Source organism: Choristoneura fumiferana, chromosome 13, assembly GCF_025370935.1.
Source record: "Choristoneura fumiferana chromosome 13, NRCan_CFum_1, whole genome shotgun sequence".
Taxonomy (NCBI): Eukaryota; Metazoa; Arthropoda; class Insecta; order Lepidoptera; family Tortricidae; genus Choristoneura; species Choristoneura fumiferana.
This window is the reverse complement of record NC_133484.1, coordinates 875,454-898,884: the sequence shown is the minus strand read 5'-3', so window position 1 is coordinate 898,884 and position 23,431 is coordinate 875,454. Positions and strand designations below refer to the sequence as shown.

At 36.9% G+C, this 23,431-nt stretch overlaps 3 protein-coding genes across 6 annotated transcripts in view; 2 read left to right on the top strand and 1 right to left on the bottom strand.

The window, feature by feature from the left end:
• Positions 1–1,751: 1,751 nt before the first annotated feature.
• On the top strand, positions 1,752–8,109 carry LOC141434316 (uncharacterized). Of its 3 annotated transcripts, none has more exons than XM_074096725.1 (5): positions 1,752–1,805; positions 2,723–2,808; positions 3,217–3,432; positions 6,582–6,711; positions 7,767–8,109. In XM_074096725.1, exons 2-5 carry the CDS (start codon positions 2,728–2,730, stop codon positions 7,835–7,837), a joined length of 498 nt encoding a protein of 165 aa, XP_073952826.1. In that variant the 5' UTR covers positions 1,752–1,805; positions 2,723–2,727; the 3' UTR covers positions 7,838–8,109. The 3 variants fall into 3 exon arrangements, with proteins under 3 accessions (XP_073952826.1, XP_073952825.1, XP_073952824.1); XM_074096724.1 differs by having other exon boundaries at positions 1,771–1,888; positions 2,726–2,808; XM_074096723.1 differs by having other exon boundaries at positions 1,771–1,888.
• A 272-nt stretch (positions 8,110–8,381) lies between these two features.
• LOC141434447 (uncharacterized) lies at positions 8,382–12,752 on the bottom strand. The gene has a single exon (XM_074096866.1). It carries the CDS (start codon positions 12,750–12,752, stop codon positions 8,382–8,384), a length of 4,371 nt encoding a protein of 1,456 aa, XP_073952967.1.
• Positions 12,753–19,759: 7,007 nt separating this feature from the next.
• Positions 19,760–23,431, top strand: part of LOC141434315 (uncharacterized) — an 8,177-nt gene continuing 4,505 nt past the window's right edge. The window contains exons 1-2 of one of the 2 annotated variants that reach the window (XM_074096722.1): positions 19,760–19,855; positions 20,885–21,005. In XM_074096722.1, coding sequence (XP_073952823.1) covers positions 20,967–21,005 — 39 coding nt within the window. In that variant the 5' untranslated portion in view covers positions 19,760–19,855; positions 20,885–20,966. Of the gene's footprint in view, positions 19,977–20,884; positions 21,006–23,431 lie in introns of both variants that reach the window. The other variant, XM_074096721.1, reaches the window with a different exon arrangement.

The following is a 23,431-nucleotide window of genomic DNA, read 5'->3' as shown; positions in this document are numbered from 1 at the left end:
GTCAACCGTAGTGAAAAACGGCTGTGACATGCATTTATCATTTAATTTATACAAGGTATTAATTAAATAGCTGAAAACCAGAAAGTACTTTGCCCAGAATCGAAAGTAGAATCGATTATACTATGTTTTAAAATAGGTTGTGTTTGTGTTCTAAAAGTCTAAAAGTTACGACTGCAACAGGCACCAATGAGGGCTATCGTTTTTTGTCTCACTAGATGGCGCACTGTTGCGTGAGGTTTTTAAGTATGGCTTTCAAAGTCTGTTATTACGGGTGTGAAAACAAAGTTTAGATTAAAATCACATTTAATACACCTTAAAATCGTACCATAAAAATATCGAGCATGCCACAGTGTTCCATAGTCCCCGTTTTGTTCGGAAAAAAGGGAGGACAAAGGTTTCCGAAAGACAAAACTGTCTCAAAATACAGACATTCATTGCCCCGGAACGCATATTTGCCATAATTAATTTCAGATATTGCAAAATATTCACAAAATTATTCTAATTATATGTATATAAACCCGCGTAGCTCACCCAAAAACTATGAGATTTGACATTTCGAGAGACCTCACGCTACACTAGCGCCTCTAGTGGCGAATTCATACGCGATAGCCCTCATTAAATATTCTAGCATGGTTCCATATTATTTCGATCATTTAATATTGGCCGTTTTGCTGTTAATGTGTGATTTTCTTCTAAAAACGTCAAAGCGCAACTGACAAATAAAAATATCTTTATGACGAATATCTTTTAAAATTATCAAGGTATTCAACAATTAATACAATCCACCTAAAACCCCCAACTTTGTCACTTCAAAGTTCAATATCTCAAAAACGGCTGAACCGATTTTGGTAAAACATGTCTAATGACCATCGCTAGAAAACCTCCTTTCAATTAAAAAACCGGCCAAGAGCGTGTCGGACACGCCCAAAAATAGCCCTAAATAAGTAATATTTTACTTATTAATACAGACAGACATGGCGAAACTATAAGGGTTCCGTTTTTGCCATTTCGGCTCCGGAACCCTAAAAACCGCATTTAAATCGGTCTACCCGTTTAAGAGCTAAGGTGCCACAGGCAGACAAACAGACATACAGACACACAAACACACATAGCGGTCAAACTATAACACCCCTCTTTTTAAATTACGTCGGGGTTAACAAAATGAAAAGATATTTTTGGGGTGTCTGAGGTTTCCAGCTATTTAATTAACACCTTGTTTATGCACTGATAAAGAGGATTGCCATGAATGGATGTCTACTTGGCAAAACTTGACAACTGAAGTGAACATACCTAATATTTATTTTGTTTGACAGTGTTTTTGATTGTATGTAGATGTAAGTTAGTAAGTACCTGAAATTACTGGCACTTGAGGTATCCCATCTTAGGCCTCTAGGTTGGCAACGCATCTGCAATACTCCTGGTGTTGCAGATGTTTATGGGCGGTGGTGATCTCTTACCATCAGGCATACCCACTCTCGTTTGCCATCCAGTTGAATAAAAAAAAACCTATATAAGGCTACACTATAGAATGAGGTTTATTAACATAGGCGAAATGCAGGGCAGATAATAGGCAGTCTAATCGCTTACCAACGATCTCTTCCAGACAGCATATAATTGTGGCAATGCGACCTCAGGTTGATAGACATCTTATTTGCTCATAATTTTTATGTCAATTCGCGCTCCAGTAATGCTGAATGATTGAATGAATGATAACGGCTGTACATTGAATGAGTTCAATTTAATAGTCATTCATTTAATCTCGTAGTTGGTTCACGGTCGTGCTCTGTGATGTACAATTTAAAAACGTGAGGCATATTTGCTACAGTATGTAGATCGCGATTGTTTAGCGTTGTCGATTTTTTTTGCTTCAAAAAATTGGGAACTTAAGGTTATTGGTTCTTTAGTTTGCCCTTTCATATACAATAATGCAATTGTGCAGTTTTCCTACTAATTTCTACTAATATTATAAATGCAAACGTTTGTGTGTACGTGAGTGTGTTATTCATGTGCGTGCGTCTTCATTGCTAAAACGACTTGCAGATTTGGATGAAATTTGGTTTGTAGATATGCAAAATAATACATAAGTAATTTGTTTTTCTACTGATATTCCTCTTTACCACATATATAATCACTATCACCATAGGTACACATACATAATCACTACAAATTTTCGCATTTATAATATCCGTACAATTCTTGTGTCATTTTTTTTTGGCCAAAATATTATTATTACTTATATTATTATTGTTGTCCGGAATAGGTCGTTTTTAAGAATGAAATTCGCGTGGATGTCGTAGAATTTGGTTATCGCGCGCTGTTCCGTCGGTAACTGTGCATTTTCCGGGATAAAAAGTAGCCTATGTCACTCTCTGGTCCATAAACTATCTCTGTGGCAAAAACCACGTCGATACGTCGCTCCGTTTCGACGTGAAAGACGGCCAAACATACAAACACACACACTTTCGCTTTATAATATTAGTACGTTATACATTTTTTGTACTGATTTGTGGTGTGTAATAAAGAATATTTGTATTATATTGTATTATCCTTCAGTTTTAATTGCAATTCACTTACAAAATTACAATAATTATGCTATGGATATACATCAGCTGAGTACTAAATCTGTGCTCAAATTCACGTCCCCAAAGCTCAAGAAGTTTGGCGGTAATTTAACTGGGATTGGAGACATTTTTGTGCCATTGTGAAAATTTGTATTTTGCAGTAGATATGGGTTGTCCACGGTTGCAGAAATGTTGCTGTTTTTTTGATTTGAAAACCGGCAGCATCATTCTGGGATGCATTGTTGCAGTAAGTAAATAAAACTAATAATCAAATGTTTTTGTTAAAAGTTTCATTTTTTATACAAGTTTTTTTTCGGACTGTACCTCAATAAGGCCATCTAAACTACATTTTCGTACTGACCAAATTTCGAAGCAATGCCATAAAACAATAAGGAGTCCTGCGTAGACGATCCTAGTACCTGGATGTGACTACCAGAGTATTTTACAGTCGCCGAATATACATGAATAGTTACTTAAAAAATTAAGTCAAAACTCAGTTGAAAGATTTGACCCACACATACATACCTACATTCACAAGTTAAATAAAATGCTTGCAAAAAGCAATACTCGTATTCTTGCAATAATAAAATAACTATTAGTTATATGGCGTTCTAAAACGTGTTTATAAGTAGGTACGTGCTTTTTTTTCCACCAGATTATATCCATCGGACTCTTCACCACAATGCTAGTCATAACCATAGAAATAGGTGACATTGAGAAGAATATAGACAAACACTTGCGTATCCTGAGCGAAATAGAAAAAGCAAAAGACACTGGGCTTAGAGGACCATATGCCCTCTCCATCATAACAGTCTTCATGTTTCTGGCCAAATCCCTCTTTGATGTGTTCTTCATCTATGGCGTTTGTAGAGTAAGATATATGTTCTTTATATTATTAATACTTTAAAACGAGATAACATTAACACTACCATGCATTGGGTCGATTTCAGGGTAGGCAGTTGGTATTTTGCGCCACAGCAGCGCGCCACCAGCAGGGCTACTTCGAAACTCGAAACTCGAAGTTCGTAATGTACCGTCCCTCTCGCTCTCGCTCTAGTGTAAGTGTCAGAAGGACCGCACGACACGAACTTCGAGTTTCGAGTTTCGTAGTAGCCCTGCTGCACTATAAAGAGGCATCGGAGTTTTCATCGTACGGTAAGACGTTGGCGTGCCATGGAGTCGACATTAGCAATAAAATTTAACTCGTATTCATACTCATACTCGTTCATTTATTTATCGCAGGTATTTCCGGGTTAGACATAACTTATTACGCAATATTCAAATTATAGACTTTACTTTGGTCACAAGATGCTACAAGTGTCAGCAGTATGGGCATGCGGCCAAATCATGTCGGGATTCTGCCTACACCTGCGGCCACTGTGGCAACCAAGGTCACGCAATTAAAGAATGCCCAAAGAAATCTGAGGATCCTAAGTGTGCGACCTGCATGCACTATAAGAAACCTTGTGGTCATACTACAGGTGCTGCGGACTGCCCCGCAAAAATATCGGCTGAAAAACGTTATATCAATTCCATTGATTATGAAGGCGCCTAAGAGCGCCAGAGTTTTCCTGTCCTTAATTATTCGTTATTGTTTTTTTTCTGTATTAATTCAACTTCAACTTAATATTATTTATACTTACCTAGTCAAATTATGTTTTATATATAAATCATGTTCATCCTACTAACCTTAATTATAAAAAAACGTACTCTAAGAATCACTTACACAACATCTAAATAAAGCAAATAAGTAACTAGGTAAATGTAAAGAAATTCGTCAGCAATTTTAGTATCGACTTTGAGTCTTTGACCCAGTAAAAATTCCACTGACACGCAGTTATATAGGCATATCATTACCTAGTAAATATTAAGTATTATTAAATATTAATATGTTTTACATATTTTGGTTTGTTAATTTTAATTGTTTGGATTTCTAGTACCTAAAGTTGCTAATCTAACAAGTTCCATATACCGTGTACATTGTTTATTTACTATGTGATTATTTTATTTTTGTAAATATGCTCGTTAGCCTGAGATACAGGGTTCACTTAGTAACCTTAGTTCAGGCACACGTGTTACGCAGATTTTATCAAAAGATTGTATTTTTAAAATTGTACCGCATTTTTCTGAATAAATCATTATTATTATTATTATTATTATTCCACAACGCATTTACCGCTTACAGATGTAAATAACTGATATGTCTGGAAATGTCAGCGAATGACAAATGATACATACTAGGCCACTACATAACATTAGGTCTATCGCAGTGATTTTATTTGTGTATCAGAGTTTATAGTTTAATGTTAAAAAATAGTTGAAGCTATGAGTTTGTAGATAATAGAAAAATAATTTTATTTATAATTTGAATCACATATTGCTCACGATTTTTAATCACGATCGCAATAAAGGTATTTTAGAATTAAATAAATTTGTGAGTATGAATATGATTTTGATTTTATTGCTAATGTCGACTCCATGGCTCGCTAACGTCTTACCGTGCAATTAAAACTCCGATGCCTAAGATGAGTCACTATTTTCTTAATGAGAATGCACTATAACATTGCCTACCCTAATAAAATGCCTAGGTACTCAATGCACGCTATGTCATTAATGAACTTAGGTACTATAATATTTCTAATGCTCCGTTCTTTCTCACTGCAAAAGCTTTCAACCTTGGTTTCAGTTGGGTAATCTAAATTTTTTCCCTTTGACCACAAGCCCACATCTTTTATTCGTCCTTTATTCACTCGTTGCTCCCTTTTCTGCTCTGTTTGTTTTTTGTTTACCAAAAACGCTCACGCCATGCTGCTAAAACCATAGAATCATGGGCTATTTTAATATTTATGGTACTCTCAGGGCCTCGGTGGTAAAAAGCACTTAGCATCAATTGAAGCAATTTAAACGTTACTGCTAACACCCATTTAGTGAACCAGGTATAAAAAAATAACAAAGGGTGTCAGGGTACTAAAGAGGTGATGGTACATGTTTTACACTATGCTAAAGCTAAGTACACACAGCAGTTCAGCAGTGGGGGAGGCCTATAGGTCCAACTGTGGACATCCTATGATGGTGATAATAGTACAGCACTTCTCATTGATAAAGCACCATTAATGGGTGATTATTCGAGAGTTTTTTTTTCCAAATTCTCATGCAGTTCGATCGGACGTACTTACGTTACGATTCGCTAATAGGTCAAGATGGTATCAACTCTAAATTATACACCATTTTAATTAAGACTTCATTCAACTTCTAAGAGGGTTAAATTAGCTTTATTATGCATGAAATTAAAACTTTATTCAACTCCTGGCCAACTCCATCTTACTAGTATTACTGTTTTTATATAGACATTGACATTGATTTATCGTTACCCACTCTCTCTTGTCTCCTTCTTGTTTTGTGATCGAATAAACTCTGAACTAAAGAATTTCTTTGCTCACCCACGACCTTATGATAGTTTAGTTTATACAAAATATGCGTGTTCATGCTGTTCCTCAACCTGCACATTGTAAGAACACACACAAATCACACAAACCCATCTATCACCACCACCACACCACACTGACGCGTTTTGAACTCAACCAGAGCTCATCTTGAGAGCAACACAACCGTACACCATGCTTCCAGTTGTTAGACTCAACACCTCCACACCATCATCTAACACCTGCTAGCATCTTTTGTGGGTTTGTGTGATTTGTGTGTGTTCTTACAGTGTGAAGGTGGAGGAACTGCATGAAAACGCATATTTTGCATAAACTTAACTATCGGTCATGCGTGAGCAAAGAAATTCATTAATTCATTGGTATGGACCTCCGTAAACTAACGCCTGATTCAATAAATTGTGAATAAACTCAGCTTAATATATTTTTTGAATTTTAAATTACAACCAGTAATTGTAAAATACTTTTTTTTTTTTTTTTTTATTTATTTATTTATTACTATTATTTTATATACATGCTCCCATCCCTTGAAGCGAGTGTGCAGCAGATTTTTAATATTCCAATTTTCTTTTATTTCTAGGAGCGAGCAGGCATCATCAAGTCGTACCTGATCATGTGGGTTTGCTTCATTCTTCTCTCCGTGTTAATCTTCTTCTGTAGCTCTTCCTATTACAATATAATCATCGTTGCGACTGAAATATGTTATCTGAGTAAGTAAAATAAGGGAAAGTGGCTATAACGTAGGACGCACGCAATTTTGCAGGTGGTAGGACCTTGTGCAAGGTCCGCCCGGATTGCTACCACCATCTTGTTCTTGCTTGCACTGTTGTGTTTCGGCGTGGAGAGTAAGACAGCCGGTGAAATTACTGGCACTTGAGGTATCCCATCTTAGGCTTCTAGGTTGGCAACGCATCTGCAATCCCCCTGGTGTTGCTGGTATCTATGGGCGGTGGTGATCTCTTATCATCAGGAGACCCACTTGCTCGTTTGCCATCCAGTCGAATAAAAAAAACGATCTTTAACATCATTTGGCCTATATGCCTTGACTACAAGACATAGGATTCCTCTAAAGCTTCATTTAGTCGATGCAAGAGCTTGCATGCGAGTTGCTTTACATTGCGGACTATTGAGGGACAATGAATTCAATTGGTAATACAAATGCCGCAATGTAGTGAAACTGGCATACAAGTTCTGGCATTGTCTAAATGGGGCTTAAGTCTGTCTTTCTATGTCAATGATCATGTAAAATGATCACACGCTTCGCAGATTATGCTTAGAGATGTACTAACACTGATCTACAAATTTGGATGCAAGGCGACTTTGAAGGATAAAATCCGAAATCACATTACTTATCCGACAAAGAACGAAAGTCACCGACGTTGCTTAAAGAATTAGTTCGCTGAAGTGGCGTTGGGCTGGCCACGTCTGTCGCAGGAGCGATGAACGGTGGAGCAGACAAGTCCTCGAATGGAGAACACGGACGGGAAAACGTAGTGTAGGGCGTCTTGAGGCACGGTGGACGACCTTAAGAGGGTCGCTGGCGGCGGATGGATGCGAGGGGCTGAAGACAGAGTGTGGTGCGCGCCATGGAAGAGGCCTATGTCCAGCAGTGGACTGCTGTAGGCTGATGTAGAGCGACTTGGTTTTTTTTTAGCGTGGCTTTCGATGTATGGCTGATGAAATAGATTGGCCTGGATTTTAAGTAAGCATCGCAGCAGGCTTTTCCAACCCCAGTCCCAACGGTTCAAGTTTTTTTTTGTTGCAGTTCTAAACGTGTATATGGTGTTCGTCGGCTGCAATTTCTACTGTCAAATTCGTAGAAAGGGGGTCATTTGAATACTTATTTAATATAATTATTTATATTTGACACGAGATAGACCATTGTACAGTCGAGTTCATACTTCTGAGCAAAAATTCAATTAAAAATAATCTGAACACGCTTCTAGACCGTTAACAATAGCGTCGTGTTCAATTATTTCTTTGATCAAAGTTTTGTTTCAAAATATAAAAACTTGACTGTAATTGCTGTCTTCATCCCGAACAAGTGTTAACCTGTTAAAAAACAAATATTTATTTTTAAATATGAATGTTGTATAGTATTATATAACTCTTTAAAGATGTATGAGCCTTGATATGCTCATAAACCTTTCGATGATGATGATAGTAGATTAGCCGTTTGCTAAATGATGAACGCTAGCGTGATTGATAGAAGTTTATTTATTACACGTGTGAGCCGTAAGCTTGCTTAATTACAACTAACTTAACCTATTATAATAATCCGCGTAGCATAAAGGTGCCGCGGCGGCGGTGTACGATTTCAAAGATCGTACATGCTCCCGACTACGAGATGAATCAAAACAATGCAAAAATCTTAAATATTTCATGGACATAAACTACACACTGTTATCACTGAACATGACTTTTCGTAGAACTGGTGTAGTCCCCTGTCTCTTGATGAGCCGACGGAGCCGAAGGCTGGTGGCGCCGTCAGTTCGAGCGGCGGCTGCTCACTTGCTGGTGCTGCTGCGGTCGCCTTCTGGCGGCGAGATAGCCGCCAATATAGCGCGTAGATACCTAATGCTGTTGCTATGAATATGATACCATAAATGGCTGTGTAATGGTGAACATCGTGGTATGATATTTCGTCACTGGGCAGAACTTCGCTATTCTTGATTTCTTCTATTTTCTTTCCCAAATCTTGTAGTAGCTGAGCTGTTGCGTCTGTGGTGATAATTATATCGCTGATATTCGTAACAGGTACAGAGAGCTTCATAATGTGATTTATTTGAGGTATTGTTATTTCAGCAATATTTGGCTTAATCTTCATTTCGCTTGATGACATCTTATTAGAATAAACTGTAAAGTTTTCTGTGGTGATGATACATTCTGGGCCGCTCCACCATGAAGGGTGGTTTTTTAATTGTGTAGCTGTTATGCCTCGGCTGGCACAATCTGCGGGGTTGTCTGCTGACTTGACGTAACGCCAGCATTCTGGTCCCATAACGTCCTTGATCTGGCTGACTCGATTGGCTACGAACGGCTTCCAGCGGTTGATCTCGCCTTGAATCCATCCCAATACTGCTGTGGAATCTGTCCAACCAAATTTTTTAATGTTATGTCCAGGCAAACACTGCTCAATCTTGTTCATGAGTCTTGCTAATAGTTCTGCTGCACATAATTCCAATCTAGGTAGTGAGGTATTTTTTTTCTGGGACACAATTCTTGATTTTGCCGCTACAAGGATGACTTTAGATTGATTTGCCTTATTTATCTTGATATAAATAACTGCGGCAAAGGCCTTCATTGATGAATCCGAGAACCCATGTAATTCAATATCCGACGCTTGTTCTATACCTAACCATCGTGGAACCTTGATACTGTTAATGTTATTGATGTCTGTTTTGATTTTAATCCACTCGTTTAGAATATTTTCGGGTAGGTGATCATCCCATTTACAGTTTGATTGCCACACTTGTTGGAATAAAAGCTTCAATTTGGTACTTAGTGGCGTTAACCAACCAAGGGGGTCGAATATTTTGGAAATATCTGATAGTAGCATTCTCTTCGTAATTTTCTTCTCTATTGCGGTGTCTATTTTTGATTTAAATGTAAACGTATCTTGCTGCGAGTTCCAGCGCAGCCCCAAGGTCTTTGTTGATTCTACTTGTTTAAACTCGAAACTGCCGTCTTGCTTAGTTTGGAGATGTTTATCATGTTGGTTTAATGACGGGTGGTTGGAAGACCATTTCCTTAAATTGAAGCCACCTGATTTTAGTAACTTGATTAAATCTTGCTTTAATTTCGTCGCTTCATGTAAAGTGAATGACCCGTGTAGTAGGTCGTCCATGTAAAATGATTCTTCCACGACCTTGGGGGCTTGGCTGCCTTGATAGTTATCACGCTCATCTTTGGCTAATTGTTTTAAGGTCATCATAGCCAAAAATGGTGCGGCCTTGGTGCCGTATGTGATAGTAGTAAGTTGATAATCTTGGATCGGTTCGTCTGGGCTGTCTCTCCAAATAATCTTTTGTAGTGCTTGATCATCTGGGTGTACCCAAATTTGCCTGAACACCTTCTCAATGTCGGCGGTGAAGGCAATAGGATATTGTCTCCATTTTAAAATCAATGATTGCAGGTCTTGTTGTAGGTTTGGACCTCTCGCCATAACGTCATTTAAACTGTTTCCGCTTGATGTTAGCGATGAAGCGTTAAAAACGACCCGTAGTGATGTTGTTGATGATTCTTCACGCTTAACACCGTGGTGTGGTAAATAGCAATCGACTGTGGAATTTTTGTCGGCGGGCTTCATGTGTTGTAGTTGTCTATATTCATCAATGAATCTCTTGTACTCCATTGAATCTTCGTTCTGTTTGCTGATTTTTTTCTCGATTTGTAAGAACTGTGCAATTGCTTTATTTCTCGATTTACCGAGATCTTCCGCAAAGGTAGATTTAAGGGGAAGTTTCACTTCGTATCTTCCGTCTTCTTTGCGCTTTGTAGTTTCTCGATAATATTGAATGCATTGATTATCTTCAGTTGATAATATTGACTTGTCCGAAATATCTTCGATCTCCCAAAATTTTTCTAATTTGTCAATGTTTATCGTGTTGACATTGAACTCTTGACTTGTTGATGGTACCTTGCCGCTCAAAATCCAACCCAGACGTGTTCGCTGCGCGATCATAGATGTTTCATCTGATCTGCGAATATCTTCCATAAGAATGCTGGAATATACCTCTGCGCCCAATAGTATGTCTACGGGGCGTTGAATGTTAAAATCTGGGTCTGCAAGGTTGATATTTGCGAGGTAATGCGATGAAGGCTTGATAAATGTGCGATTAGGCAAACTTTTCAGTAGATTTTTCATGACAAGAGCGTTTGTGATGAAAGTGTAGTTTCCGTCTGTGGATTTGGCCGTAATGATTACTTGACCTTTACAAATGTTGTCCTTGATACCAACACCTGTTACTACACTGTTATTTTTTTGTCTGGGTAATGATAAGCGCTGCGCTGCTGTTTCAGAGATCAAGGATATTTGGGACCCTTGATCTATGAGCGCTCGGAGGTCATAGTAAGTTCCATTAAGTGCTTGTACCTTAATCAATGCTGTTGCTAGCAAGATTTGCGGCGGTTCGTTTTGTGTTGTTATTTGAGCGGTATTTACGCTCGGCGGCAATTGTTTTATATGTTCTGTCGTTGTTACCGCCATGCTGACTTTAGGTGTCGGATTCGATGTTTTGTGAAATGCCGCATGCAATATTGTATTATGATCGCCTCTGCATTCTTGGCAACGCTTTGTCGCAATGCAAGGTTTACCATTGTGATTAAATAGGCAATTAGTGCATAGATTAAGTTTTGCAACTGTTCTTGCTTTAGCAATAGGCGACATTTGTAGAAATTTTTCGCAGTAATATATGCCGTGATTTTCGTTGCACAGAGGACATTGCGGAAAATTTCGTTTATTCTTGATGAAACTTTGTTTCGGATTTCTTGTCGTTCCTGATGAAGAAATCTGATTTGATGTGTATGATTTCGATAGCGGTCCTTCTTGTTTTTGACGCGCTGCTTCCATGCTTGTAAACTTAGCCTCCAAGAAATTTAGGAAATCCTGTATTGTTGGCAAATCTCTCGGTTGTTTGAGAGTTTCCAAATAATCGTTGTGGGTTTGTGTATCTAGTTTTTGTGTTAATAAATACACAAGTAGGGGATCCCAGGTCTCTATTTCGACTCCTAAATTTTTTATGGCGTTGAGGCTTTCTAGAGTGGAGTCGTGAATGTTCTTGATATGACCCACCGTCGGCTGCTGCATGGCTGGAATACTTAACATGATACTTATATGTGAATTAAAAATGAGTTTTTTATTGTCGTATCTATGTTGTAGTATATCCCAACTCGTCTTGTAGTTATCGGCGGTGACCGGGAGATGTTGGATCAGGCGTTCCGCTTCTCCTTTTACCTTTGTTTTCAGGAATTGCATTTTCTGACCATCTGACAGTGTTGGATTATTGTGGATTGTGGCGCAGAATAAGTCTTTGAATGACTGCCAATGATGGTAGTTTCCGCTAAACTCCGGTGTTTTCATTTGCGGAGTGTACTTCTCTATATGTGCAACGGACCATAACTTGCTATTTATGGCTTTCTTGATATCGTTATACTTGACCTCGTGGTTAGTGAATGCTTTTTCATACACGGAGTTGCTTCCTTCTAGTTCGCTGTCAATTTCCCAATGCAAACTATCGATGGCCGCCCAACGTGCTTGTAGTGTTTTCAGAAGGTCTTCGAATTCCCACTTCTCGGTTATTGATTCCAAATTGATGTTGGCAACAGTTCTTGTAAATGCTCGGAAATTGCTCGATTGTTTCTTCATAAGGTCATCTGATTTGCTATTTTCACCACGGTCTTGTTTGGTTGGTGTCTTGAAATCTTGATCCGGTATGTCAAATGGCGGTTCAGATGAGCCTTCTTGATCTTCAGGGATTGGTGTGTACGAGGTTATCATAGATAGCGTTGATGTGTAGTAACCTCGTATTTGCTCGAAAATACCCTTAACATAATAATCCGTTTTAGTATACGGATATTTTGATAATTCACGGTCGTTATTCTCCAACTCTGCAAAGAGTTCCTCTAACTTATTTAGTCTCCGCTTGATATAATCCGAATTTTTTCTGCTGGAACCATCTTTTCGGAAATTGGTGTTGATTTTTTCGATTTCCTTGAGGATTTCGCTTTGACGTTTGAGAAGATCATCCATGATGAGAGCTTTCTTCAATTTACTGCTGAGTTTCACTTGCTTGAATCTAAATAGTCGTCTCTGTTGGTGCAGGAATCACCAACTTGTGCTGATCGCGTGAACAGGATATTTTGATTCTGATGATGTGTGCACACTTGTTATGATAGTTCCTGATCACTGTAGAGCCTTGCTGCTCCTCTTGATAGGTCTTGATTCGAGTAATCGGTTCCTTCTGTATGACCTTGTGCGCTTTCTCAACTCCGTCGGTGAGACCCGCTGGTGGGAAGCCGACCGAGCCGATTCGCAGTCACACTAAAAAAACTTTTCACTCGCGGTTCGAAGGACCATAAAGATGTATGAGCCTTGATATGCTCATAAACCTTTCGATGATGATGATAGTAGATTAGCCGTTTGCTAAATGATGAACGCTAGCGTGATTGATAGAAGTTTATTTATTACACGTGTGAGCCGTAAGCTTGCTTAATTACAACTAACTTAACCTATTATAATAATCCGCGTAGCATAAAGGTGCCGCGGCGGCGGTGTACGATTTCAAAGATCGTACAATATACTAACTAAAACCACTAAATACTAGAAGCTTATTAAAAAAAAGCCCGACTGCTTAAAAAAAACTTAATAGAAAGAACTACTCAGTAGGGTTTTTGTTACTTGTGTTAATTTTTTGATGTTCCTGTGAAAATGTAAGATTAAGAGTATTATAATATACACTACTCTTTATTATATTGTAACAAGTAATTATATAATACAAAAACAATGTACTTACTGTGAGAGTAACTCTAGCCATTTCTTTTGTACTTATTGTATTTCTTTAGCTAGTTTCTACTAGACTATTATTATTCATTCAACGTATTTACTTACCTACTTGTAAAGGTAATGTAATTTAATTTCAATTATATAAATAACTACCAGATATTTCATAGTAATTAATAAGAAAGAAGGAATATGTTATAACCATGTTAAAATAAAATGGCAAGATGTAAAAGCATTCTTATAAGCCTTGTAAAAGTAAGGTTAACGCCATCTAGAACGACACTAAGGAAGCTTAATGCTTTTCTGTAAGCAAGACATAAGACTAGATGCATTTTTTTAAAACGAAAAATAAAAGGTTTTTTATTATCACGTTAAATTATAAATTAAGTACAGTTTACGCCATCTTGAAGTATAATTAGAACAGAAAGATCTTTTATAATATGAAATCTGGTAATACTATTGCCACTTTTGACACTAACTTTAATGTTTTAAGTACAGTAATAATAAAATCATACCAGCTTGAAAACTCTTATTATTGGCAGTATCCTTTCTCCATTTTATTTTTACAATAATATTGAATCTACAACTACCTACGTATCTCCATTTAATTTTATGTGCAGCGATCTTAGTGCTAGGTTCTTTGTAAAATGTGGATTTTAGCTAATGTGATTGGTTGAATATATGCGTCTTCAGTTTGCTACGCCTTGATGGAAGCGCACCTGTAATATACAGGGCATTATGTATGTTTTGATACCAGAATACTAGATATAAATTATTTTAAAACTCCAGCTCTAAAAGAAATCATGAAAATAACTAAAAAAATACCGGCCGAGTCCGAGGGAGCGCTCCGGACCCTAATAATACGGTTCTAGTATGGAACACCCTTATTTTTGTTATTGTACAGTACCTTTGTTATTGTTTCCATTTTATCTCTAAAACTGTTAAACATACAAACCTCAAGTTCGAAATGATGAGAGATATTTATCTCAGGGAAAGCATAAACTTCGTAAACAAAGTCGAAAGTAATACGGTTCTTGCATGGGGGCCCCCCTTAATTTTCCATTTGCTTTTATGATTTGCTGTTGTCATCATCCAGCCTATATACGTCCCACTGCTGGGCACAGGCCTCCTCTCAGAACAAGAGGGCTTGAGCCATTGTTCCCACGCGGGCCCAGTGCCGATTGGGAACTTCACACACACTATTGAATTGCTTCGCAGGTTTGTGCAGGTTTCCTCACGATGTTTTCCTTCACCGCAAAGCTCGTGGTAAATTTCAAATGTAACTCCGCACATGAATTTCGAAAAACTCAGAGGTGCGAGCCGGGGCTTGAACCCACGACCCTCTGCTTGAGAGGCGATAGGTCAAACCACTAGGCCACCACGGCTTTGCTGCATTTGCTGTTGTAGCGACAATAAAACACCCATTGTGTGTACATTTTAGCTGTCTATTTATTACTGTTCTTGAGATACAACCCTGTGAAAGATAAACAGACGGACAGCTGCTGCTTTGCAGGTGGTAGGACCTTGTGCAAGGTCCGCCCGGATTGCTACCACCATCTTGCTTGCTAATCCTGCCGTGAAGCAGCAGTGCTTGCACTGTTGTATTTCGGCGTGGAGAGTAAGACGGCCGGTGAAATTACTAGCCTCAAGTTGGCAACGCATCTGCAATACTCCTGGTGTTGCAGATGTTTGTGGGCGGTGGTGATCTCTTACCATCAGGAGACCCGCTTGCTCGTTTGCCATCCAGTAGAATAAAAAAAAGAAGCTAATCGACAATAATAATAATAAGACTCCGTTTGTCACGCTATAGCACGCTATAGGTACGGAATTAGTGGTTAGCACGCCATCTCTGAGCACCTTATTAAATCACAGAACAAAAACGGCGAAGTTCATGCAATGCAGTTGTGTTTTTAATGTTTTCCGGTAGATGGCACTAGTTTCAACCTACATAGCATGGCATTATTATCTTCAGATCTTAACCTAATAACTTTTGGGGTTAAGAAATTGTCTAGAAATTATAAATAACAGAAAGTAAGTTGCGGTTCCCCACTAGTACTAGACGTTTCCACCAAAATCCGTAAGATGGCGCTATTCTCAATAGTTTATTGAAAGGCATTTTTTTTCTTATGCTTGCTTTACACTCTCTAAATGATTCCATCGACCATTTTTTTAAGTTCAATGCACTATAAAAAGGCCATTTTATTTTTGACATCAGTTTTTTCTTCATCGAAGCATGTACAGTCATCATCATAAACATTATCAGCCTATCAGTCCACTGCCGGACATAGGCCTCCCCCAATAAGCGCCATTGCGCCCTGTGCTCCGGTCGCATCCAGTTTCTACCAGCAGCCTTTAGCAGATCGTCACTCCACCTGGCTACACTACGTTTAGAAAGTAGTTCCGGTGAATAGCCATAGATGGCGCTTTTCAATAGCAAACATGCTAACGACATGTCTCTTTAGAAACATTACATAGACAACGAACTTGCACACTTGAAGCAGTTAAAGTTGGAGCTTTAAAAGTATACGACATCAACATTAACATGAATCTCAATACAATATCCAAGGAATTGGGCAATTTACTCGATGCTCATCATGGAAGGTAAATATAACAATTAAAATTTAGATTATTATCGATCAAGACAATAGCAACTTTAACAATATTTAACATTTATGAAACATACTTTGTTTTTATATTCATTTCCAGAAATGCAAGAGGCCAATCTAGTGGTCCTCTAACCACGCCAGCTAACGATGCAAATTCCCATAGAAAGCACGTACAGGATATCAAGGATTCGCAAAAAGTAGTCCTAGAGGTACAACCAAAAATTAGATTCAAAACATTGGAATTATTAAAAAGAAAACAGGAAGTAATCGATTTGACGAAAGACTAGGAAAAGGTTGAGTTCTGATAGATGAAAGATAATTAGAAAGTCTCTTTTGAATACCAACAGTCTTTGATTTCAATTGTCTCACACCCTCAGTACCTACAGTGTCTCAAAAAGGACTTTATTATAATGTATCGCAATCTACAAAAACCTGAAGACACGAATAAAACATAGGTTCATTAGAAACATTGATTTTGGAAAAAATACACCCGATAATATTTCTTATTCCTTTTATTATTATTTTGTAGATAATGTATGACTATTTGAGTTCAATACCAAATCAAACAAAATCATCAACATAAATGTCACAATTTTCCATACAAAATTAGATCCAACATATTCCCATTCACCTGTAATACAATAATAATATGATTTCCATATAAGTTGTTTACCTTCTCAGGCTAATGATAGCTAAATCTCAATTTCAGCAAATCATCGAATAAATTGCGTCTTAATCACAACCCCTGACGTTGATGGATCTATCTCCCTTAACTAGTTGTTGGCCGTGGATTTTCCCGGGGGAAATTTTATTACCGTATACGATCGTTCGGGAAAATAGGGCTATAAGATCATTGTAATTTACTAGTTGCATTGGAATTGGATGAGATTCGTGTTTTTAAACTACGTTTATATCGCTCCGAGCAGTTCCACAGATGGCATAGTAATACGAAGATACAGAGAAGTTATTGAACGTTTATTATAGATTTATGTATAATTGCTATTTAATTGCTATGTAGAGTCATACCACTAATAGCGTAATTATTATTATTATTACTACATAATGACACATAAATTGTGACATGATTGTTACACATTGTTACATAATTTACTAAATACTAGTAAAGTTTAATTTACTAATTAGGTGCTCGGATTATGAATCTAATTGTATTAATTTCTGCGTGTGAATAATTAAGATAAAAGTTGTAGATCTAATTTGTCTGAAACACAGTAAATCCTAGTTCAGGCACACGTTTATATTTTCTGGTTTATCGTATTGTATATATTAAAAACTAGCTGTTGCCCGCGGCTTCGCCCCCGTTGTATTTTTTCTGTATTTTCTTCCATAAAAACCTTCTCCAAGCAGTAACGAACACAACAAAAAAAGAGTTAGCGAAATCGGACCAGTGGTTCCCGAGTTTTCCTAATGTGTCCTTATTTATTAAATTCACATGGTCCCCATTCTCATGCATGCCTTTCTCTACTAGAAGGCCTAAATTCTCATGTACTCGTACATTTTCATGTGTAGTTCCGCAACCGAGAGGCGGGCTGCGTGCCGCACCAAAATTTACCTAATTAACAACCATTAAAACTCTAATTACACATTCAACTGATGAGAGCCGAATCGCTTTGGGCTCTAATCTGGTGAATTTAATATATTTAACTAAAAGGATGGTAATTTGTTAAATGTAAGTTGGTTATGAATTTAACTTGTTTTCGAATTGTGTAATTTTATCTTTGAGTTCATATGTTTTGAGGATAATGTTTTGCATAAAATAATGTAGTAGGTATGTAGGTTGACTCTTGCTTGGTGCTAAGGCACTGACTGAATTCCTTACTTCGTTCTATTGTGGAGTTTGCCTGGAAGCGATAATACGAATTACTGTCTATTACTTATTGGAAATTTCTTTCTATGTATCTGACGGATAAATGTGATGCCGTCTCTGTTTTTTTGTTCGAATAGACGGAGACGGCATCACGTTTATCCGTCAAATAGAATAAGTCAATTCTAAGTAGCCCATATCATTTAGATTTTTAATTTATCAGAAAACATTAGAGACGTATTTTTTCTTTTGTCAATTAAGTAGATAAACAAAAAAATATAACCAGCCAAGAACGTGTCGGTCACGCACAAAGAAAGGGTTCCGTAGCCATTACTAAACAAGAGCATGTCGTACACGCCCAGGATAGGGTTCCGTAGCCATTACGAAAAAGCAAATAATTAAGATTGGTTTTTTGGAATCTTTTTTGTATTTTTTATTTCAATTCCAAATTTTTACTTTTACGGTCATCCCGTAAAACCGAAATTGAATTGATTGTTTTTTTTCTGTGCATCTATATTTCAGTTTGTATTTTTTCAAAGCAAATAATATCTTTCTAAGGATTTCGTATTGTGTACTGAATCTTCCAAGTTTAGGTATATTTTATACCTTAGGCTGCTATTTACTCTTAAACTATTAATAATTCTCAAGCAATCTTATCCGCTATAATTTTCCTTGTAAATTTGATATCTTTACTACCATTCTTAATTTTTTCAAATGTTTCCACCCAAAAGTTTAAATTTTAGAGGGGACACTCGATTTCAATGAAAATTTGCACTATTTTGCAAACAGATCACTGAATGGAAAAATTGTCTTGGCAACCCCCCAATGGTTTAAAAATACCTATCCAACGATACCCCACAATATAGGGTAAGTCGAGAAAAAAAAACACCCCCACGTTACGTCTATTATGGGAGGTATTCTAAAAAATATATTTTACTTTTTTTTATTGAACAGCCACCAGCACCAATATCTGACACAACAAGCGTGCATAAATATCTGATACGACTCTATTTCTAGGGCCGGAAGGACGTGTCAGATATTTTTGCACGCTCCGCTGTGGCAGATACGAATGCTGGTGACTGTACCACTGTCGTTGTGACTGGATTTGTATATTCATGTCAAATTACAGCTTTCTAGTACTAACGGTCCCTGAGCTTACCCGCGGACAGACAGACGGACAGACATGGCGAAACTATAAGGGTTCCTAGTTGACTACGGAACCCTAAAAATGTAAAGAAACCGCCAGTTAAAGTCCCTCCGTGACGTCAAAGGCCCCTCTCTCGCACTTTGATACACTTAGGTTGTATTTTTTTTTTCATTAACAAAAACAATAAGTGTCCAATATTTCCTGAGAATCCAACTAACGTCATCATCATCATCATCACAACCAGTATACGTACCTCTACTGGGCACAGGCCTTTTCTAAGAATAAGAGGGCTTGGGCCGCAGTTCTCACGCGGGCCTAGTGTGGATTGGGATTTTTTTACCATTTGAGAAAGAAAGACAGAAAGACTTATTTGCTTAGAATACGTAAATACAGGTCTTAATTACTAATTGAACCAGTATTTAGTCGATGAATCAACATACAAATTGATTAAAAAAAGGAAAATTCAGTAAGTATCATTCAGTAAGTATCATCAGTAAGTACCTTCATAATTATTATGAGAAAAATAATTCATCCTAAATATTATATTAAGCTACAAGTAAGTGCCATTATGTTCTAATGACATTGTCTTCAAATAAATTATTAAGTCATCTATATTTACGCACATTCCCTACATCAGCAAAGCGATGTACTATTGTTTGTCAGTATGTATTTGGTCATAGTGACGTTCATCAATACTATTATCTTGATTGTCTCTGTCATTGTAAACAAACAATGTAGGCAAGTCATCGATGAAAGCAATGCCTTGTCTACCTGAGTGGTAATTGTAATTTTACTTTCTTAGTGGCTCCTGGATGGTTGCGGTTACTCTCGGCTTAAGTATCGGATACACGTGTGTTTTGGTTTACTTAAAAGTGTTTGGAATATAGTTTGGGTTCGTTGTAAGTATTTTGTATTTTGGAAGCAACTTTGTAAGAGTTAACGTTATTGTTTTTGTGGTATCGTTGACACATTTTTTCTTATTTTTAAGGCAATTTTGTTTATCTTTTCAAATATAACAATCGTGTTTACGTCTTTTATAGTTGAATTAGGAATTACTTTATCATTCTAATTTTTGATAATCATTTGTGTTGCATAAAACTTAATAAGTATATCATTTTAATTTTATAGTCGATTTAAAAACCATGAACATTTTTTTATTTTCATTAATAACTGTCATGAAAAGTGTTAAAGTACTTATTACATCAACAAAATAATGTCATTATAAGCAGTTAGTGGTTTTCACAGATTCTAGTTGCTCATAGCACTAAATATTTATGTCACTAGATCTTTAGATATTAGGTCAAATAAAGCTGGCAACTCTAGTTTTAAATCATTTGATTGGCTTACTCAAACCTACATCACAGCAAAACCTTAAATACTTAATGATCAGGATTGACATCTGACTGTTGTACTGTCAATCTCTTAAACCCTCCGAGAGCATGTGTTCGAAAATATAGAAATACAGTTATAATCGTAAACTAGCAAACATTTCATATTACCATAAGTTAAAACATGTTCATTAGGGCCGATATGAAGTTGTCACAAAATCATAAAACTGCTAACAGTTCTAAATGGTTCTCGCTAATTGATATCAGACATACCTAATTTATGCAGGATGAATGGTGGACCAAATTAGTGCTTCTTTTCCGCTTCCCTAAAAGGGATTGTGCCTATGTCACATTTTGCTTAATCAATCTTCAGTGGCATTACGACTAAGATAATAAAATTATTGATCTTCACTCGAAACCAGTGTACACCTATCTTTACTGACGCTATAGTAAAGTGTCATAATGTTTCTTGTGTGCAGTGACCCATAACACAGGATCGAGGTAGCCATTGCAGCAGTGACTGTTAAAGCTCTTGGACTTGTGGAGAAGTGTGCTTTCACAATGGATTTTCTGGGATTCGCTCTAGTGAACCTTTTAATTGTAAGTACTTTGAAATGTACCAACTGCAAAATATGTGGTCTACCACCCTAAAGTTGATAATCGTTTGCATGTCATAAAACAATAATGCCAATAGACGTGTCTGTCAACTTTAACGTTTGACTTTAGCGACATATACATTTGATAGGAACTTGTTTAAAAATAAAAATAAATGATAGACCACTTATTTGGCTGATGTTACATCTATCAAAAGGGAGCGTATATAAAAGAAAGTTTTAGTTGTTTCTGCTCACAATATTTTACCCCTGAATGAAGCTTTTATGGTTAAAATATTTTTTCTCCAATATGCTTGGAAATGTCCGCCAAACTGTCGCAAGCATAGTACACGAAGTTCTTCCTTATAGACTGCCACAAATTTTAAGAAAAATAAAATACCTTTTCGGCTTGGGCGGCTGAGAAATTGTATGAAATTCCATTACCATGCAAGTTTTTTAGGGTTCCGGAGCCAAAATGGCAAAAACGGAACTCTTATAGTTTCGCCATGTCAGTCTGTCTGTCTGTCTGTCTGTCCATCTGCGGCTTTTCTCAGGGACTATCAATGCTAGAAAGCTGTAATTTTGCACCAATATATAAGTAAACTATGCCGACAAAATAGTACAACTAAAAATTCAAAATAATTTATTAATAATAATTGGCGGTGATTTTTTTCTCGTCCAACCCTATAGTCTGGGGTATCGTTAGATAGGTCTTTTAAACTCGTTACGCGTTTGCTAGAACAATTTTTCGATTAAGTGATTTGTTTGCGAAATATTCAACTTTAAAGTGCAAATTTTCATTAAAATCGAGCGTCGTCCCTCCTCTAAAATCTAAACCGGTTGGTGGAAAAATTTGGAAAAATTCAGAATGGTAGTAAATATATAAACTTTCAAGGAAATTTATAACGGCTAAGTTAGCTTGAGAATTATTACTAGTTTATGAGTAAATAGCAGCCTAAGGTATGAAATATACCATAACTTGGAAGATTCCGTATAAAATACGAAATACTTAAATAAATATTACTTAATTTTTCGTAATGGCTACGGAACCTCCTCCTCCTTTTTGAAGTCGGTTAATAAAAGGTGTACTCGTATCCCTTGTCCCTTTCAGTGGGAACAGTCTGGTTGGTATGGGTGGAACAGAAGACACAGTCATACAGTCAAGGGCAAAGTTATCGACACGGCCAAAGTTACAAAAATATGTACTGCACTTACATATAACATTAAGGCCGTGTATACATATTTTTACAACTTTGGCCGTGTCGATATCTTTGCCCTTGACTGTACAAATAAAATATTGTTTCTTTAAACAGAATAAATAATAAAACTAATTTCAGATTTTGTCCAATTTCAGATTTGGGCTGCAGTCGGCAATGCCATGACGACAACTTACGAGCAGTGAGTGGATACCTGTCATGCTGGCTGACAAGTCTACTCAAGCCACTTTAAGTACCGAAAAAAATAAAGAAGAAAATAATTGGAAACCTTCCGAACCGCTTTATGATTATGCAGAAGCTACAGACAGAGTGACAAAAACTGTGACCGCAGATCAGTTTGAAAGGAAAAATGGAACTACACAATATAATATTTTTGAACAAGATTTACTACCAGACGTTAAAGATACTACAAAAGCTTCTGTTCAGGACAATGATTTAAAAGGTAAGTACTCTGCTTGAATTCTCGAACAACAACAAATTTTCTGGCTACACTAATTTTTCCACCACAAAGAGGCTGTAGAAATTTTTTTTTACCATCACAATCACTAGAAACGTTTATTTGAAGTTGATTATTCCGAAAATGTATCGTATTAGTTCAATTTTACCAAGATTTGGTATGATAACTAAATTTGATATGCATGCTTCACTGTGTATACCTACTGCTATATTATATGGGCAAATTCTTAAAAGAAAAAAAAAGAAAAAAAATCTCCGTTTCATAGTATCAAAATTGTATTACGTAACTAATGATATGTATTAATAGTTTTAGATCCAAAAGACTACAAAACACTGAAAAGTTTTCCATACATACAAATGAGTGAAAAAGGAAATGGAAGCGACGTCGATTTCGAATTTAATACTGAACCAAGCCTAAGAACTTCAAAACAAATAAAAAGTCACAATTTTGTGAATGACATCCGAAATTTATATGAAAACGTGATGAAAATGAAAACAACGGATTCTAGATTTTTCATTTCAGATAAGGAAGGGAATGACAATTACTACGATGTCACTGAATCAACTGATGAAGAAGAAAGAAATGAAAGAAACAGCCGCGGCTACGTTTATAAGAAGCCTGTAGTTGAACCAGTAGGTTTGACTACAGCACGAAATGAATTCAGCAAAAGACTTCAAGACAATCTTAAGCAATATAACATCAAGTCCAACGATATGTTGAATAATTACGCCATTTCTAAAAACTACGTTAATAATTACG

What these genes read in the sequence shown, in the direction of transcription:
- LOC141434316 (XM_074096725.1), top strand. Translation starts at nt 2,728, where the DNA reads ATGGGTTGTCCACGGTTGCAGAAATGTTGCTGTTTTTTTGATTTGAAA. An exon ending in TTCTGGGATGCATTGTTGCA is followed by an intron (nt 2,809 to 3,216) that starts GTAAGTAAATAA and finishes TTTTTCCACCAG; the next exon opens with ATTATATCCATCGGACTCTT. An exon ending in GACTGAAATATGTTATCTGA is followed by an intron (nt 6,712 to 7,766) that starts GTAAGTAAAATA and finishes TTTTTGTTGCAG; the next exon opens with TTCTAAACGTGTATATGGTG.
- LOC141434447 (XM_074096866.1), bottom strand. Translation starts at nt 12,752, where the DNA reads ATGGATGATCTTCTCAAACGTCAAAGCGAAATCCTCAAGGAAATCGAA.